Source organism: Peromyscus eremicus, chromosome 15 (genome assembly GCF_949786415.1).
Source record: "Peromyscus eremicus chromosome 15, PerEre_H2_v1, whole genome shotgun sequence".
NCBI lineage: Eukaryota > Metazoa > Chordata > Mammalia > Rodentia > Cricetidae > Peromyscus > Peromyscus eremicus.
In genome coordinates, this window is record NC_081431.1 from 62,709,344 (window position 1) to 62,729,891 (window position 20,548).

The following is a 20,548-nucleotide window of genomic DNA, read 5'->3' on the forward strand; positions in this document are numbered from 1 at the left end:
TTTGTCATTAGAGGACCATATCTGAAAATTTAATCTTGTTTTTCAGAGTAATATTAGCTTAATAAGTAAGGGATTTATTTACATTGAAAACTATTGTGTGCCTACTGCTCAAAGTCATGGCGACCATAGAGTATGCAATCAGTATTCCTTAAATTAATTACTCAACAGAAAAAAGTCAGGAAGATTTATGTTGGTGTTAGGATATAAAGGTACATTCTGACTTTTAGAAGACAACTGGCTAGGTATTGTTGATGAGGATAAACTATAACCACTAAGAAACATACTATTAAATACGCAAATAACAAACACAACTTCTTAATATTCTCAACACTGAATTTTAAAATATGAGGACATAATATTTATATAACAAAACAGCACTTCAGTGTCAAAGATTCTCTCATGTATATCTTCATTCCTTTTACTTTTTAAATTAATGAATACAAAACATTTTATGACAAAAAATATCAATGCAATTTGTTATGATCAAGTTAAGGATGGATGCGTTTTCTTCACAATGCTGTAGAATTTGTTGTTGTTTTTAAAATATTTTTACCAACATATATTAAGTTTTTGTAGAAACAGAAAATTCAGATTAAGTGCAAATTCAAGGTATCATCTACATAGTATGTTATGAAGATATAATTATGTTGTTGCTAATAAATGAAATCTCAATGGCTGTAGTACAGTGTGTTCTTTCATTTTAACTGTCTCCGTGTGTGTGTGTGTGTGTGTGTGTGTGTGTGTGTGTGTGTCTGTGTGTCTGTGTGTATGTCTGTATGTGTGTGTACTTGTACATTGTACATATTTTTTCAGGAAGGTTATCCATCATGTTACTTTGTATTTAATTGAAAAATGGAAACTTTGGTTGGGTGGATGAAAAGGATGAGTGACTACGTTCTTTTCTGATTTGTTTCTATTTTTTATGGTCCTAAACTCATTTTTTTAAAATAAAACACAGAAGCATTTTAAGAAATAATACTCATTTTTGGTGCCTTTTAGGACACTGGCTTATCCTTTCCAGCACAAGTTCCTAGCTCATGGAATTATTCCCTTTGGCTATTAGTTTTCCAGGTTCAGAAACAAACATTCCTTTGACAGCACGCTATTCCTCCTGGTGCTTCAGTGTCTCCCCTTAAATTGGAGTTTGCCAAGATGTCTTTTCTTATTGCACCTGTTCCTTTCCAAAGGCCCCCCCGAGTTGTGTTCTTGTAAAGCTCATTTCATTCATCTGTTCTTGTCAGTATCAACACTGACCCCTCTAATTGTCGCTGCTTATCAACAGTTCCCCAGTAATGCTCAGGACAGTTAGCTGTCCCCTGCTCTCCTTGACACGTCTTGGTGTCTGAGCCCTCACCTGCTCCTGATTTCTACTGAACCACTGGCCACATCTTTTTATCTTTGCTGGTTCTTTCTAAAGTCTCCACTCTCTTAGCTCTGACTTAGCCCTGGATTTCCCCCTAGCTAAATGTAATCTTTCTGGTTGGATCTTATGTCATCTAATACCAAACTTGGACTGATGTCCCTCCAAACTGCATCTCTACTCATTCTGTACTAATCTTTCTCTTAAACATGTACAAATCTCATCATTTCTACTCTTCAAACACATCCAAAGTCTATCCATTTCTTTTCTCGTGTGTGTGTGTGTGTGTGTGTGTGTGTGTGTGTGTGTGTGTGTGTGTGTGTTTTAAGTCATGGTCATCATTCCCATAGGAGGTTCTAGTGACTGACCCCCCTAATTGGTATCTTTGCTTGCATTTCCATTTATATAACCATGTGAAGCCAAGCCCATCCACCTCCTGGTGAACACCTGCTGTCAGAACCCATTGCACTTACAACAAGCATCTAACACTGTCCCAAGGCTCTATACAACTGGCTGCCACTTCTCCACCTCTCTGTCTGCCTCTCACTTTTTCTCCTGCTGGTTTCTCTTGCTCAAGTTCACCATTCTTTGATATCCACCGAATGCCGTAGGCTCTTTCTTATCTGGGAGTTTCATATCTCCCAGGAATGAGCATCCCCCACGCCTCCCCTCCTTCAAGTACCTGCTGGAAGTTCACATTCTCAGCAAGTCTTCCAATTAATGTAATTAAATTTAACTATCCTTTAACTCCACTCCTTCCTTGCGTCTTCTCTTCCTATTCAGCTTTCTCCACAGCGTTCACCACCACTGACACCAGATATTAGCCTTTCATTTGTTGGTAAACTACTTCCTTCCATACCACATTTATTATAAAAGATAGGGGATGTTTATTATATTACTAGAGTCAGGATCTAGAACAGGTACCTATAGTATAGTAGGTGTTCATTAAAGATATTTAAAGCGAATGAACACATCAGTGAAGGGATAGCATGCAATCATGCCAGAAAGAGCCAGAAGCAAACATAGAAAGCCGCTGAGGTCAGAGCCAGTTGCCCAGGAGCCAGAGAAGGGACAGCCAGAGCAGCTGTTCACAGAGTAGATGAGGGCAGTTGGGTTAATGCCCATCATAAACATTAACGGGCCAGCTGTGAGGCAGTGTTCCACCACACAGTGTCTTTAAAGAGTCAGGAGGAGAGGATTCAATGTCACAATATAAATTACATGAGAGGTTACAGGTTCCAGTTGTGAAAATATTCTATTCCTGTACCAGAGAGGAGAGAATTACAGTGAATGTCGCTGCTCACACAGGCACCCAGTCTTCATTGCGACATTTCCCAACCCCAGAGTTTTCCAGAATTCAGTGTTTTCTCCGTAGGAACCCGCTGCCTGTCCTTGCTTGCCTGGCTTATGCTCTCTTCTCCTTAGTTGCCACAAGAACTCTTTCAACTTTCTTTCACATACACTTGCTCATCCACTTCTTACTCTACCAACGTTTGAAATCAGCAGATGCCTTCTCTCCCCTGATCTCATTGTATCCCTGTCCAGTATGTGTCCTACTCCAGCAATATTATCCTCTTGTGGAGTCTTAAGAATCATACAGCTTTAGAGTGTTTCAGGCAGTGCGATGTACATGGGGGGGGGGGGGCGGGAAACTATCCCCTCTGTTTTGGTAACACATTTTGAAAATTTTATTTTCCATTTGGAGAGGTCCTAATGCATAATCCCTGCATAGAAAATACACATACACAAGCATATCGTATAATCTTTGGTTAAACTGTGCAACTTAACTAATAGGTGAAGCAAACACATGATAGAATTATTAGGAGGAGAGAAAGAGAAAAGGAGGGAGCTGAGAGAGGAGAATGGGAGAGGAGAGAAATAATGAAGAAAGGTAGACAGACCTGAGTTTTCACATCCTTCTGTAACTTACAGGAGAGCTTGTGAGGGTTAAGTTCTTAATTACAGGTGATTAAAAGATATTGCTATAAGAAATGTGGATATTTTGTGAAAATAAATTAACTTATTTCTTTTTTATTTTACTTTTTCAGTTTAGAAACTTGTAAGAGCATGGGCACATAGGAATAAGAAGCAATTTAAAAAGCATTAGGTTTTTAAATGCTAAGTATAATGAAATTCCTGTTTGATTTCCCTTAGTACATGAATTGTAGCAGAACAATTCTATCCATGATACAGTTCTGTGAAGCAGTAATCAACCTTTATCTGCTCCTACTCATTTCACAAAGTAGATGAAATATTTTCATCATGCATAGAACAGTGACACATGACAATTTTCCTATCAGGAATATAGTTCAATATTTTATTACCCAATTGAAAGAACTATGCAGAAGACTGTATACAATATTGTGTTTTATAGTTTAAAGGCAATTTATGAAAAAATACAACAAATCTATATATAGAGAAAGTTTACAACTACTATCATTCACTTATGCCAAATCAATTTCCTATCCTGAATAGAGAAAGGGCACGATGCAGGGGCAATGATTCAAACTTAAAACTGTGTATAATATTTAACAGTCAGTTAAGTCTACACATTTAAACACTCCTTGCATGTACCATGAGGTGTCATTCTTTAAAGAAAATAGTCTCCTCAAATATTTCTATATTTCAATAGGGGTTGGCAGCTGCAGTAAAACATTATTTTCTAACTGCCTCTGAGATTTCTGGGTCTCTAAGAACATGAACCTTATAGCATAAAGCACAATCAATCTCTCTTGTAGTTCATCTTAGATGTACTCATGTTTAAATAAAGAGCACACCAATTGAGTTCAGTGGAGTTACAGTATGTTGCCTATGATGGAGAAGATAGGCACTTTGGATTCAGTTCAGGAGTATAAAAGGAGCAATGATGGACAGTACCTACTTCATAAGGATGCAGTGAGGTACGATGGATCTTCATTGCTTTAAGTTTAGAAATCACCCATACATATAAATTTATATAATTAATATTTGATGATTGGTTTATTTCTTTTTAAATACTTGAGAACTTTTAACCTGAACTCACTATGCTTACATACGAAATGATTGGGAGCTTACAGAAGGCATATCAGTGCAGGGAGATATCCCATTTGATATTCCCTGAGGTCTCCCACAACCTTAACTTCAGAAATGACAAGTCTAAATATTAATATTCAAGCCAAGTATTAACAATAGCACACATAAGGTAGGTGTGGTAATTCCAATCTGGAATCCCAGCCTTTGGGAAGCTGAGTCAGGAGGATCATGAGTTTGAAACCAGCTTGGCTAAATATCCAGTTTCAGGCCAACCTAAGCTACAAGGTGAGACTATCAATTTTTTTTTAAGTAAAAAATAACAAAGGAGAAAATAATAATGAACTGCTTTATTGGAAATAAAATAGGACAGGCTAAGTAATAAACATGAGTCATTTATTTGACTCTGGTTTGCCAGAGATACGGATCTCAGCTTGACATTGGCTTTGACTTGAGGAAGTACTGAGTGTATTGTGATGGACAAGCCAGGGAGTAGGGAGTCACATGATCTAGCAGCCACTGGACTGTACCCCTGAGGACCATCCACCCACACCAGAGGTAGGCCCAGGTATTGGAATTGTGGCTTCCAGTGATGAGGAAAAGGGAGGATCTTCAAAAAATCTGCAACTTATGTCTCATGTGCAGAGCCTTGGTTCTTAGAAACTGCCACATAACATTCAACTTTCACCTTGTTGCTAACCAACCACTACTAATTTTAAATTGCTCAAGAGGATTTAAACAGCCTCTCCAAAAATTGTGAGTCTAGAGTCCCAGGAAACCACATTGTTCTGAATTCCCGAATCAGGAAAAAAAGGCTACTTTATAGAATATCTGTGACATGTGATAAGTCAACATAAATTGTCTTATTAACGTACAGGTTAGTCCCTTACGCTTGAGACACCTTCATTTCATAGAAAGTCCTCTATTCATTTGGGTAGTAGAGTGAATCATAGTAGTTATAAAGCCAGATTAAATGAAATTAAATAAATGAAAAGAAGAAAAAGTCTTTAAGGGTAATTGAGTAAAGCTGAAGAAAATTGGTGGAAAATAGCAATTAAAAATAAGACTAATGACTATATTTATAGGCAACACATAAACTGTGAATTCTCTTCACTGTCTAGAAAATTATTGATCCATGGGAAACACACAAGATATCATTATAGGGAATGACAAAGAAAACAAAATCGGTATTTTCAAGGCAAGTAGATCATTTCCACCACATACTCTTTATCCACTTACAACAGAGAATGCAAAATTTTCATTGCAATCTGAATTAACCTCTTTTAAAGTTCTTTAAAGATAATAATAATTTTTTTCATTACATAATATCTATAAAATATGTCCCATAAACAGAAGTTCAGAGGGTCTTTGTGTCCAACAAACATAGTTAGCATTAGATAATTAACAATCTGAAATGAAGAACAATGTTAGCAGGTAACAGCAATCATGGAGACACAATTATTTTTCTGGTAATGTAAAGTAGAAAAACTACTTATTAAATACCAACTGTGCTCACCACAAATTGGATTGTTAAAATAACACCAATACAAATTAAACTAAGCAGGCCTTAAAATATAAACATGGATTAAATAGCTCTTTATGTGGAGTATAATTATACCATATACGTCATTCCAAGCCCAAACTTCCAGGGTAGTTGCTGATAAGGTATCACATTATTCAACGTTTCAGTCTGGCATGTGTTTCAGAATTTAATTATGAGTTTATAGTTTTGAAACATTTGTATTTCCATGTACCATCCAATTGTAAATTCTGAAGTGCCTTAGATCCACATGTTGAAACAAATGATTCTTTAAAAATGTGTTTAGCACTACTCCAAACAAAAGTGCATTAGTAATTAATTTACAGCTATACACACAGTTAAGCAATTAGCTTGTTATTAACCATGAGTGCACGTAATAGGAACTGTTTTTTGTACAGGCAGCATTTTAAGTAGTCCTGAAAATGAAAAGACATTTTCAAAGTAGGTCTGTTTGGACAGAAGAGACTGAAGCAAGATTCTACCTCTGGTCATACAGCAGGGACTTTTACCTCCACATGGATTAGATCAGAGCCATAAGAGGGTCACCCTCCACTCTCTAGCTATGACCATAGAAAGTACATCCAGGGCTCTGCAAATGTCCCTTGGTGGCAAATTCATGCATGGCTGAATAAAGCAGCTCTAGAGACACAGAGCACTTGACATGTTTAAATCACGGTCTCAGCACTGGAAATGCAGTTCAGTGATATTTTATCTTCAACTTAGTATTTGTTTTATTTTTTGAAGGAATTTGTAAAAGACCCATGCTTGGAATTGACAGTCTTTTCTCTCTTGGAGATTCCTCTCTCATAAGCACTGTTTCTTTTTCCACTACCTGAATTAAATATATAAAACTATTTCTTAATCATTTTAATATGTCATAATTCTGATCTTAATGTAAAATGAAATCACACACATTGAAAAAGATCAGAGGAATATGTCCTTTTCTGATGCATAGTTGAGCATTGTTAAATATGAGTAAATTACTGTTTGATGCTATTATAATCATGAATTCTGTGTTGATCTTTCATTTAAGCCTTTATGGTACAAAACTTTCTTTTATTTTTTGTGAATTATTGAAATTGTTCATGGACCATTTAATGGATACTTCCCCTATAGTTGACAGGCTTATATCTAATAAGTCCCTTATTGTTAGTTAAACAGATCACCCTCATGACCTCCTAACTGCTTTGAACATACACTGGATGCCTTGAGAAAGCTTAACTGCAACCACAGCTGCTTGCTACCAAAGTGGTCAAATGCCACGCTAGTGCCAATCCATGCCTAGAGTAATGAGCTTCAACCCTAAGAACCTAGAGCCAAAGTGTCCAGCCTCAAAAGTCCAGAGTTATAATAATCCAGACCTTAGGACATGAGTCTGTAAGACTCAGCACATAAGCTTTTGGCACTCAAGGGCCCAATTCTGTCAATACCAGAAGAGCTACTCCTCATCTATGCCCAACTTCTAGATGGAGCCAAAAAGCCTCAGGTACCTGATTGGTAATAGTATTCCACTTACTTTTATTTTCACATTTTTTTTTGTCAGCATCCTATACTTCTTATATTGGCACACAGATAAATATTTATCATATAAATTACACATGTAAGGTAGGGATGTTTAGTGTAGAGGCACTGGAGATATCAAGGTGAATAAGGCACATTCCTTATATTTCAAGAGCTGAAAATCCTAACATGGGCACATCTAAGGTACGATACAACTGTAACACAGAAAGGACAAAAATGTAGGAAGCTTATACTGAGAAGCTGAGCTCCATGCGGGAGATTAGACTTGGTTGGGGAAAGGCAATACTTGAGATGGGGCTAGGGGAAGGTGTAGGTGGCCAACAAGTAGAGGAAGATGAAAGGAAGGCCGAAGCAGCCTAGAGTGATGAATGACTCTGGAATTTGGGCAGCGCCTAGTCACCGGCTAGCATCTGAGGTTCTCTGGGAGACAGCAGCAGCAGAAGTAAAATAACATCTGGCTTGGGAAGATGTTTCAGCCTCACAGCCACGGAATGAATGAGAAAGAGCAGCCATGGAAAACTTCAGCAGGCAAACGAGGCAATCAGTTGAGCTACTCTGTACAGATGACAATAGCTTCACACTTAGATGGATTGCTAGAACATATACTTAGACATAGGGAGAGACAAGCAGTCTAAGAAAAAAGAAGACAATATGGAGGCCTCAGGAAGATGGACCTGCCAGGACTCCAATGCTGACATTCTGTCAGTGGGTGGTTACAGCTCATGAGATGGAGAGGCTAAGAAGAAAGCTCTGGTGTCTGGAAGTAGGAAATAAGTTCATCTTAGAAGCAATGAATTTTACATAATGGTATGTTTGTGAATGAATGATGTTTAGGTGAAAATTCCAAACCCGGAATTAGAGAGAAAGATGCTGTTGTAATATGGATTTGGGATTATCACTACAGCTTAAATCATGGGACATTTGGAGTCATCAGGTTGAATATCATAGTCAGAAGGACAAATGCCAAAATAAAATAAAATAAAATAAAATAAATAAAAAAGGAGGTCATGAAGCTGGCATGCAACGCTGAGTGTAGCAGGAACCAGACTCTGAGACCTGGAGTCCCTGAGGTCTGAGTATTCACGGGTGAACTATAGGAGCAGATAAGGGACCAGAGAAAGGAAGCCCTGTGAGCTGAAGATACTGCTAGATGTCAGGTCTCAGGAAACTGTTGGGGAAGGGTCTGTGTGGACGCAGAGACATTTCATGAAACATCTGCTGTCTTCTTCACTGTTTCTTCACCTCATTCTGTTTCCTTATTAGGGAGCAAAAGAGGAAAGGGACTTTCTTCCTTCTAACTCCTGAACTCGCCTATTCATTCAGTTACATCCCATTGCCATCTTCAGACACACTCATATGGTCACTCAATTATTTCCTCGCTCCTAACAGCTTCAGATATTTCTTCCGCTAGTTGTTTTAGATCGTATGTTCATAGTTGTGCAGGATGACATCACTTATCTTTGAACTGTGAGCTATAATGTACTTCTTTCTTGGTCTTCGCTGACAAATATTTGTAATATTACCCACTCAATATCCATCTCCTCCAGGCCCTCGTTTCTAAAACTATGAATTCTTTCAATCTTCAATCACTATATTGAAACTAGGCTTGTTCTACTCAGTTATACCTATTCAATTAACAAATATAATGCATTTTCTGTCTTATAAAAATTTCACAGTGCCACACTCATTGCTCTTAAAATTTTTACCTCCATGAATTTTACGATAGTCAAATAACTATGCTGCCATTTCATGAAGAACATCGGGCTATAGACAAGGGAGTATGGAGAATACTGTTGCAAAAAAAAGCAACTGGCTCTTCATTGGAAAAATTTGAGTAACTTTTCACATGCTAACTCTTCATCAAGCCTCTCCCAAGGAAGATGCTTTGGCCCCACAGCCTCCACCATTCCCCACATATCTGGTTAATCTCTCCCCCATCACTAGCAGTTTATTTCTAAGAATCACATTAGTAATATTCACAGGCACTCCCTCCAGTGTAAGTATTACTCTCATCCCAGGTTTGCAAGGGAAAGGGAATCAACCATTCCAGAGAAACTATAACCACTTGTAAAAGCATCAACATGGTAGAATGATTCTGCCTAGGAAATCTGAGGCTCTGAGAAGAAAGCTGACATGGTTGGACCAACCTCACACAAGTCCTGAGAGGCAGAACGAGCCTTTGAGACATACTGCTTTGTATTTGAAGAAAAGGACTATTCCTTTGACCCTAGTCTTTCAATACTTGCCCTCTACACTTTGTTTTTCTTAAACTGTGAAAGTACATGGTATTATCTACAACTTTTGAGTATGCAGTTCCAAATATGCATGTGCAGAATGGGTGGCTCCTAATATCTATTAAGTTGGTTTAAATGTTAACTTGCCACATGTGGAATCACCTGAGTAGGAAGTCTCACCTGAAGAAGCATCCTGGTTTCCTTGATTGAAGGGGAAGTCCCGTCTGCATTATGGGCATCCTCTTCTCATAGTAGCCCAGGTAAAAAGGGTGTGTCAGCAGGAAGATCATCTCATTTTAGGCTCCCTTGGCCTCTTGATTCTGTTCCTCTAGAGAAATCTGACTGAAGAGGCCTCTGTGTGTGTGTATATCATGTGCTCATTTTGTGTCAATAATTTATGCCAACATTTGTCTGGATCGTCCAGTCCTCATTGGTTTATACTGAGTACTTTCAACTCATCATGATGTTTTTCTTGGTGCATAAGATTAGCTACTGGATGGCATTGATTTCTTTTTCTTAAACGCCTTTTGTGTGTGCTCCTCCTAATCCATCCTTAGTATTACTATTCTAGTGCGAGCGTCCAAATTCCTTCCTGGCATAAGTTCAAAGGCTCCATGAGCCCCCATCCTCCTACTTTCAGTTCTTATTTTTTCAGATCCTTCCAGAAAACAGATGACTTGAAGTGCTCATTGACTTTAATGACTCCAGTAGTCTTTAATTCTCACTTTTCATACACCTGGATTAAAGTGGGGTTATTTAGTTTTTGTTTTATGTGCCATATGACTTCTTTATAGCATGGCTGGCCTGAAAAGACACTGTTTTGAGGCTTTCACATCTGTTTGAATTCACAGTCTCAGTAGAACTTAGGCTTGATGCACCAGGGTAGATAGTACAGCCACTGGCACAGGTGTGAGCTTTTTGTTCAGTTGCTTCCACCTGGGAGGAGCATTGGGGTTTGGTTTTCATTTGGAAAGGCATACAACTATGCACAAATCTATCTCCTTCTGCTACAGTCCTAAGAGAGAGCTCTGGATAAACAGAACAAATGCCTTGACCTTAGTTACACCCATGCTAAGTAAAGTCAGGGGATGCACTTCTACTTAAAGGGATGGGATTTGGCTCTGCACAAAAGACGTGTAATCCCATTACATGTACACAGTTTCCTGTAGACTTTGAAATTTATATCAGCGTTTATATGGCCAGGAGAGAAACTTCCCACTCAGAGTTTTGCAAATGACTGCATTCAGGAATTGAAGTTTCCTTTATCCATCCTCCCCAGCAGTATCCATTTCATCAGTAAAATATCTTCTGAGGATATGAGTAAGGTGGATGTGGGGAAAGGGTTACTGTGTCCTTGGCTTCTTAGCTTATTATATTAAAAGCAGAGAGGCTAGTGAAAGGAGATGATACTGAAGCAACAGTTAGTTAACACTATGTAACTAAAGCACTCTGCCTCAGGTTGCCCATCTCCTTTAATATTTATACTTAATTTATCACTGAGTTTTAAAATATGCATATTTTACCTGCAGCTACCACAAAAGCCACAGAGATAATCCTATCCTGAAACACATAAAGGAAATGAAAAATGCCTCCAAGAGCTGTGACTCACTTCTATTAAAATGCAACCTCTGCTGTGAACTGAGGGCTCCACTCGCAAAACCAATGCCTATGGTACTATCAGGCCCATCCTCTTGTTATGCTCACAGGGTAGTTTAATTCTGAGAGTTGTCCTACACTGTCAATTTAATTTCCACAGTCTAACCTTGTCACTCTTATTTTCACACGTTCAGCAATTATATTTAAGAGAGAGATGTTTTCAAAGAATGGTTCTTTAGGGCTGAAGACATGGCTCTGTGGCTACCAGCACTTGCTGCTCTTACAGAGGATCCCAGTCTGGTTTGCAGAACCCCAGTGGTGCCTTATGGTGGTCTATAACTCCAGTTATAGGAGATCCAACTCTCTCTTCTGGCCTCCATGGCCCCAGGCCCACAGACAGTGCAAAGAAATACATACAGGCAAAACACTCACACATATAAAATGAAAATAAATACATTTTTAAATAGCTCTGATATTCTTTTATGATACATGTAATTAATCTTTTGGTCCCTGGAACTAGGAAATGGAATGAACTGATAGAGAGCATTATGCACTCCAATCCAATAGTACATTCTGGTCCTGCTGTCTATATTGTTGTTGGTGTTTTGTTTCCATTAGATAGATTCTACTATATAGGGAAGGCTGGCTTTGAACTTGTGTTCCTTCTGCCTCATCCTCCTGAGCTGACATTATGACCATGTCTAGCTTATGAGCATTCTTTAATAAAACAAATATTGAAGCACAATCACTTTTTCCAATCAACTTCACTGAAGATATTGACACTAGTGTGCTGGATGAGTATTTGCTCATTAGTTACATCACATACCCTAGTATATTGATCTGGTAAGTGAAGTCATGCCCTCCATTCTGTTGAAAGCAGATGAAAACTTGAGTTAATATGTAAGAGCAGATGGAGCCCTGAGTAAATGTGTTGTGGACATAAGCATGACCATGTCAAAGACCACAAGGCCTCAGATACATGGGAATGGCAAAGCTTCCCCCAAGTCCATGTGCAAATACTAACATTGTGTGCAGAAATTAAACACAAGAGCATCCTCCTGTATATTAACAGCCTAAGTCTGTTTCCCCACAGAGATCTCCTACCTAAATTAGCTCACACACTTCCTCCTTTGGCTATGTACAATAAACCAATCTCCTCTGTTCGGATGCATAAAATAAATGCTCTGGGTTTCCAGGCTACTTCTGGTGATTCTCCATCAGAGCGGAAGGCCCAGGTTTTCTGTACTGTCTGTGTGTCTGTCGTTTCTTCATTATCTCATTACCCCAATCAGGTTTCCAGGATTCAAAGCTGTGCAAGGTAGCTGCACCCTCCCATAAATCCACAGAGAGCATATAGATGTTTATACCCCTTTCAAAAGTTGTATTGCTGAAAGGGTTTCTTGGGAGTAGCTCTCAGTGGCTCTCCATCCCTGATTGACCATGCCCACAGTCAGAGATAGTATAGCTCATTTCTGTTTAAGTCTGGAAGTATATTGCGGAAACCACTCTACTTTTCTTCCCAGAAAACACATTCCTTCTTCTTTCAACAAAAAACACAAACCAAATTAAACAACAAAGGCAAAGACTACATATATCTCTGACTACAGATCTTGATTATTATAATCAACACCTAGACACATGATTCCCCCAGTGAACCTGCAGAAACAACCTTCTGATTGTGGTCTATGTAGGTGAACATGACAGAATCAACCTGTGTAATGAAAGGATACCCCTATTTGGAAAATAAGAATGCAAAGATTTAGAAGTTTGCTCTCTGTCTCCACAGAAGAAATACATCTGCCATGGGAGAGCTAAGCAAGGGTGGCTGATAGCTGTACTCATGGGTAAAGGCTTAGCTTCCAGCCTTTGACACTAGTGGGGGGGGGCGACCTGTGTGACACGGGAGTGGTGGGAGGAAGGCAGATCCCTGAGGCTGCACTCTAGAAGGAGATGCTAGCAGCCTGGCTCTTCCTGGGTGTCTCTTTTTTACTTCCCTTGTCATGAAATGAGCAGGATCCTCAGCCACATACCCCTGCTGTGACCTTCTGCTACCCCTGACTTCCAAAAGCAATGGGTCAACTGACCACGGATTGGAATCCTCCTCAAAAAATGGAGCCAAGAGACTACTTTCCTCTAAGTTGACTTTTTCCAAGGTGTCCTGTCAAAGTGTCAGAAACCTAACACTCAGAGTGACAGTTTAGTTTTGATGTCTAGCCGGCAAGGTATGTATGATGTCCTATTTCAGACTGTGCTGTATTTCTATGTGTTTTCTAGACTAGGGTGGTTGATAAGCTAATGGTGGGTGGTGATCTTTATATCTTTCCCTTCTTTCTATGAAGACAACGTCACTCAAGACAGAAATTATTAGAGAATTAAAGTACTCAGATTTACAATATTAGTAGTCTGTTCTGAATCCAGTTTATATAATTTATTGATTGATTTGGGGGCTTTATGAATATATACTTTACAGCATATGATTTGTATAAGCTAGGGAAATTGGATAAATCAAATTTTACAGATTCAATCACAAATTAAAGACTCTAGAAAGAAATTAGATTATGAAAAACTATGACATTAAGTATATCTTACCAAAATAATAGACATACAGAAGTACACATGCAGAATATATATTTCCATCTTTGGAAACCAAGTATTATTACTGCTATACAATTACAATTTTAGAGCACATTGTTCCTTCAACTTTTCCTACCTATTTCTTATTCTGCCCTTTCTTCAAAAGTAAAGATAACCCAGAATTATTCTTAAACTGGGTTATTTCATGCATTTTTTAAAAGTAGAAAAACACCTTAGTTTTTAGGAAATTATTTAAAGGCAAAGCATATAGATTCCCTAAATTACTGTGTAAGAAATCTGTGCCTCTCATTGTTATGAAAACTAATTAAGAAAGAAGAAAAAGATTTGATGATTATTAGAGGCCTGCCTTCTTCATTTCTTGTAAACGTTATTCAGTGAAAGTAAACTGAAAAAGAATGCAGGCACTTCAAGATGTCAAGAACATCTAAGACACAAAAACATAATCCTCTATCTCTTATGTCATCTACATCACAGTGCCACAGTGTTGTCTTTCTGACAACAGGGAGCATTCAACACCTGATGAATAAGGTACTGTCCAAAAGGAAAACATCTGGGTGTCTTTTGAGCCAATTTTAAGTGGGTCACTATGGGTAGCAAAATTAAAATTATTGCACAGATAATTTCCCACTTCTAAGAATTCCAGAACTCTTATTTTTTCTCTTTTTAGTAATATAAAATTAATATATATATAATATAAAACATTTACCACTTTAAGCATAGTCTTTTTTAAAATAAGAGAATACATATTTCTTTTTTCTATATTACGATTTGTCACTAAATATGATCCTATATTATTTCTTTATTCAAATTAAGCACAAATTAACTGGATAGAAAAATGTCTTGCTCTCTGTGCAGTATAGGGCACCTCTGACAGTGGAACCCCAAATCTCACTACCCTGGAGAAGATACAGGTATTTTGCTATAGCTGTAATTCTGCCTGCTCCGTCTTTGTTCTTCCATGATTAGAAGAGAATTACATAAATGAATTTTAACTGTACACCAATTAAACAATTTAACAACATAAATACAATAAAGTGAAGCAATGGGTTTTTATATTTCTAGAGCTATATTGACTAAAAATACTAAAAATGAATGAATGAAATATATAAACAGTGGTTAAGATATATATTTTATATATATCATATCATATATATATATATATATATATATATATATATATCTTCTAAGTTTATTGCTGAATTAGTTCCACAAAGTCCAAAAGAAACTGAAGGCATAGATTTGCCTGGTAGGCAAAGACTAGAACTCTGTCCTCTTATGGTTTTGATCAATTCTCACAGACATTCAGGTTTCATCTTTCACAACTTCCTAGAACACAGGTGTAAAGATATGTAAGCCTTACTCTAGAGCAGTGGTTCTCAACCTTCCTAATGATGAGATCCTTTAATACAGTTCCTTGTGCTGTGATGACTCTCAACCTTAAAATTATTTCAATGCCACTTCATGACTGTAATTTTGCTACTGTTATGAGTCGTAATGTAAATATCTGATATGCTGAATATCTGAAATTGGATTTCTGTGAAAGGGTCATTTGACCCCCAAAGGGGTCTTAACCCACAAGTTGAGAGCTGCTGGTCTAGACACTATCAAAAGCTTCACATTAGAAGAAATGACTGCAAAGTTAGTCCCAGTGTTTGCGAGTGAATTGTGTAGAAACAAACCTCCCAAGCAGGATGTCTCAGAAAGTTTGCTTATATTCTTTTTTATTTATCTAAATTTTTTCCTTTTACATACCAACCCCTGTTCCCCCTCCCTCCTTTTCTCCTGCACCCCCCACCTACTCCCATCCCACACCCATCCCCATCTCATAGAGGGTAAGGTCTCCTTTGGGTAGTCAACACAGGTTGCTTACATTCTTAAACATTATTGAATGGCAACAGGAAAGCATGACTCATGAGGATTTACTGTATTGTCTAAGATCATCTCCTATAAGCTAAACACATACACACACACACACACACACACACACACAGAGAGAGAGAGAGAGAGAGAGAGAGAGAGAGAGAGAGAGAGAGAGAGAGAGAGATGATGATGATGATGATGGTGGTGATGATGATGATGATGAAGAAGAAGAAGCTTTTCCACATACAGAGTCTCCATTACAATGGATGCAACACACACAGACAAACCCTTTTCAAGGAAGTCCCATGTCACTGTAAGCCACAGAGAATTCTCACAGAAAAGACTCCTGGCAGTGGTAGAACAGGAGTTTCAGAGTAAGATTATTAGCATTTATGGAAGTAGAAGTTGTAGGCTAGTGTTTCCCTGTATAACATATTGCCAGGTGTGTGGACTACTTTGGTCTTGGATTTCCCCCCTGCTTCTTCTCTCTTACAGAAAGAATGGCCTCTCTTCCAGGAATTCCCAATTTTCCTAGTTCACTCATATTTTAAGAAACACATATTCCAGATGCCTCTGGAGTTGGGATGTATTTAGATAAATGTTAGGGGATTTTGTTTCCCATGAACATTTTCATCTTACTCTGATTCCTTGGGTGATATGATGTAGACTAATAACCTGTTCATCAGCCCTTGAGGGATTGCTTTGTTCCCTCTCACTTTCCAAAGCTGATGCTGAGAAGCCCTATGTTTGGGGGACAGACTTGTAACTGGCTGACTGTGGAAGGCTGGAGACCAGATTATTCTCTTATGTCTCCCAATTTCACAATGATGAGCCTGATGTAAGTCTTTTTCAGTCATGCTAATCTTGTTCAACCAAGAGATGTACAGTTTCCAAAAATGGCAATCTTCTTATTATTTGGTAACTTTTCATATATTTGTTTTATTTTTCAGAACTCTTAGAACTTTGGTGTTCATCTTCCCGCACTGGTTTTCTGTTTTATTCCTTCCTATTCATTGCTTTATTGTTTGTGTTCTTTCATACTGGAGGTCTTTTCCAAAATGCAGGACTCATTTTTTTATTAATTATATAATACTAATATTTTAAAGGGTTTTAGGGACATGTTGTCTGCTGGGCAGGCAAGAATATCCATTGTGTAATATCTGACAATATCAATTCCTAAATGTCATTATCTGTAGGTCAGAAAAAGAAACCCAATCTTGTGTAGGTGTGGTTGTGCAGAGGGAGTTGCGAGAGCATTGGTACTGCCCAGCAAGGTTGCTAAAGCAGATGAAGGAAGAGAACTAGTGCTGTAACTCCCCATTCAGATGTTCCACAGGCCCTCTGGATTTCACAGTCTAGCTGTCATCTCCTTCATCCTCTGACTATTTTCCAATGCCACAACCTCTCTTGTCCTATGACTGGATAATAAACCAACAAGCTCCAACAAAAGCAGGAAAAACAGGAGTGACAAAGTTATTGTGTTTTCAGAATAAAGTCCTTCCTGTCAAGACTTGCATAGTTACAACTGCATTAGGAAAGAGGCAGAAAAGGGAGCAGTCTGAGTCACTGGGTACTTTTCAGAGATCTGCTGCCTTTCCTAGAGGATCATAATAAAAAAACACCCTCTACTTCAGACCCAGAAGCCTATCACAATGACTTTTAGAAGTTCTGTGCATATTAAACACATAGCAAACACACACACACACACACACACACACACACACACACACACACACACGCACGCACACAATTGTGCTTAAGCAGAACCATTAAGATTAGTCAGCTCATTCAGCTATGTTTCCATTCATATAATTAATCATCACATAAACATGCAATGTAAACAAAGTGTAATGTGTACTTTCAGATCTGATTTTGGCATCATCTCAACATCTTGGCCGATATCCAATATACATTCACAATATGGACATGGAGGTCAGTTATGACTGAGATATATTTATTTATTGTCTTGCTTTAGTACTGAGGTACAGTGAAAGGTTACAGTTAAATGATGATATTTAACTAACAACACTTATTAATGCCAAGAGTAAATTGTCGTAAATATAAATAGCTCAATCCAGAAATATCACAATCTGCCCAAATACAAAGATAAGCAACCAAGTATGGAGTAACATGACTTCAAACCACACAGGAACAGGAAGCGATTTAAAACTCTGCTTACCTCTTGTCTGCAACCCCTTCCCACATGCCTCACTGGTGCCTGTTCTCCCCTGCCTGACAGACTCTGGAACCAAGATGCAAGGGCTCCATTTCTGTAGTTTCCACCTGTGACCACAAGGAAGAATACAACAGAATGTTTACCATGACAAATGTGCAGAGGAAATACTTGCAATACTTGACTTAGAAATGCAGAAATAGAAAGACCAGGGTTCAGTTAGTCTGGGTTTGAGTAAACGAAAACAAAAAACATGCCCAGTACTGTAAACCTTGCCAATTAGCCAATTAGCCATGAGGTCATAGACCCCAAAGAATACTGCCCCTACTTTCCTAAACCATTTTATTTCTAACTGCAATCTAAAACCTTATCTTTATCCCTTGGGTAAATGTAACTCTCACCTCTCATTAAAGGGATGTCTTACTGCAGCAGATTGAGACCATTGGAGAAATCTGCAATGGTTCAAAACACAAAAAGCAGCATACCATGGGGTTCCCAACCCCAACAGATACATCTACAATGTGACCTGTGCACCTAAGGCTCAGGAAACTTCATGAAAGAGGAGACCAAGGATTGTAACAGCCAGAGGATCAGGACATCTGTACTGAGATAATGACTTCTATATGGGACAGGGAAGCTGCAACCAGGATTCAAATTCAAAAAAAAATTGTCAGCCTCAACAAGCCCTTCACAGTGACAACATAACTTGGCATGCCAATATAAATATAAGACATCTCATAGGGTCCCAATCCTATATGAAAAATTATAGGCAGTTAATGGCTGTTGAAAGACTGAGAATCATTTTTGATTCTCATGACAGACCTGTCAAATCCTAAGTAGCCATCCCTAAACATATATATGTATTAAACACACACACACACACACACACACACACACACACACACACACACACGTATATGCACTGTGAAATAGTCGTTCTGTACACTGTAAAGATGTGTTCCTCTCCTTGTTAATAAAGAGCTCATTGGCCAATGGATAAGCAGGATTTTCAGAACAGAGGGAGTGCTGGGGAGGGGAGAAGAAGGGAGGAGTCTGAGGAGATGCCTTGAGATGCAGAGAGAGCATTATGGTAAGTACATTCATGAGGTAAACATGCCTCAAGGCAGCAAATAGATTAATAAAAATGGGTTAATTTAAGCTATAAGAGCTAGCTAAAAAATGAGCCTGAGCTATTGGCCAATCATTTATAATTAATATTAAGTCTCTGTGTAGTTATTTGGGGAGCACCTGGCAGGACAGCTGATCGGTGGTCTAGACAGAACAATCCGCCAATACCTATATATTCTATTTATATACATACATATGTACATACATATATAGTGTGTTATAATAAATAAAAAAAATAAAATCCAAACCTAGAAAGTGTTGAGGATGCTAAGAGCTGACTGTTGATTTCACTCTCCACCCAGGTTCATGATTAAAGTTGTGATTATACTTTAGGGAATTTGAACATTTCATGTATGAAATGATAGCATATAAAAAAATTATCAAGGGGAAGCTTAAAATACACAGACCACCCTGTTTACTTACAACCATTTTAAAATTTAAATGTAAAGAAGAAAAGGGAGCAATCTTTGTGTTCTACTGGAAAATAGAAGATTCAAAGTTTAAACCTCTGAAAGCTTGGGATGCAAACTTTCACCTATTCTCTTGTGCTTCTGTTTTCTTTTTAAATATGGTACTTCTAGGATTCAGACATAACTCTAACATTTCCATCAGTTATGGAACTAAATGAAAAAGGTGACTCTTGGGACCGACCTCACCCAAAAGTTCATCTTAGGGAAGTGGAATGAATGCTATCTGATAAAATATCAGTACTTGCTTTTCTCTGAGGAAATGGTCCCTGAAGACGTCACCTGGCTTCTCTCTGCTTACCTTCCTCAAGTTAATAAAAGTGTCTATTTTTGACACACGGAGGATAGCTTCTGTTCTAAAAGATAATTTCTACACAGTACTCTAGAAAACTCAAGGCCAAAGTCTAACCAGGGTCCTTGTTCCTCTGGTTAGTGTGCTAGGTCCATTTTATATGAGCCAAGAACTCTGCTAAGACAGGAGCTGATTTATCCACTGGCCCTTGCCTCACAAGCTCCTTAAAAAGAATGGCCAGGAAAGAGGAAAATTACTGTTTGTCTTCAACTGGCATTCTTAATGAGAATGGCTTAAGAGTTTGGTTGAAAATCTGGAAACAGATAAATAGAAAGTGTGCTGTGATCAAATAAATCAGAGATTAACTTCTATAGTAACAAATTCTCTTTGTTTATACATAGGTTCCATCAACATAGTCATATCTACAATAACTAAAGTGGTGATGGGCTCCTGTCCACCTTTTGAATCATGATGTCTTATTCATTTGAATTCCTTAAGCTAAATTTAGCTTGCTGTGTAGACGGAAAGGGATGGAAGGAGTTTTCAGAGATTTGAGATGATAAACTAGAATTCAGTCAGAGTAAGTGACAGCCCGAGGCTGGACCATTCTGGTTACTTGCTCATTGGCTTTTGGTTCCATCTCACTGTCAATTCTGTGTAAAGATCATGTCTTCATGTTGTTTTCTTCTTTAGTGTCTAATTTAATGTACTGGATGATACAGGATAATGTAGGTGGCCATTTCCACTCTGTTCTGATTTGGGAAATGTGGATA

General features: G+C 38.2%; 1 protein-coding gene across 1 annotated transcript in view; it reads right to left on the reverse strand.

The window, feature by feature from the left end:
- Positions 1-20,548, reverse strand: part of Thsd7b (thrombospondin type 1 domain containing 7B) — a 697,290-nt gene that overhangs the window by 309,312 nt on the left and 367,430 nt on the right. The window contains exon 11 of the mRNA XM_059280451.1: positions 17,895-17,998. Coding sequence (XP_059136434.1) covers positions 17,895-17,998 — 104 coding nt within the window. The remainder of the gene's footprint in view (positions 1-17,894; positions 17,999-20,548) is intronic.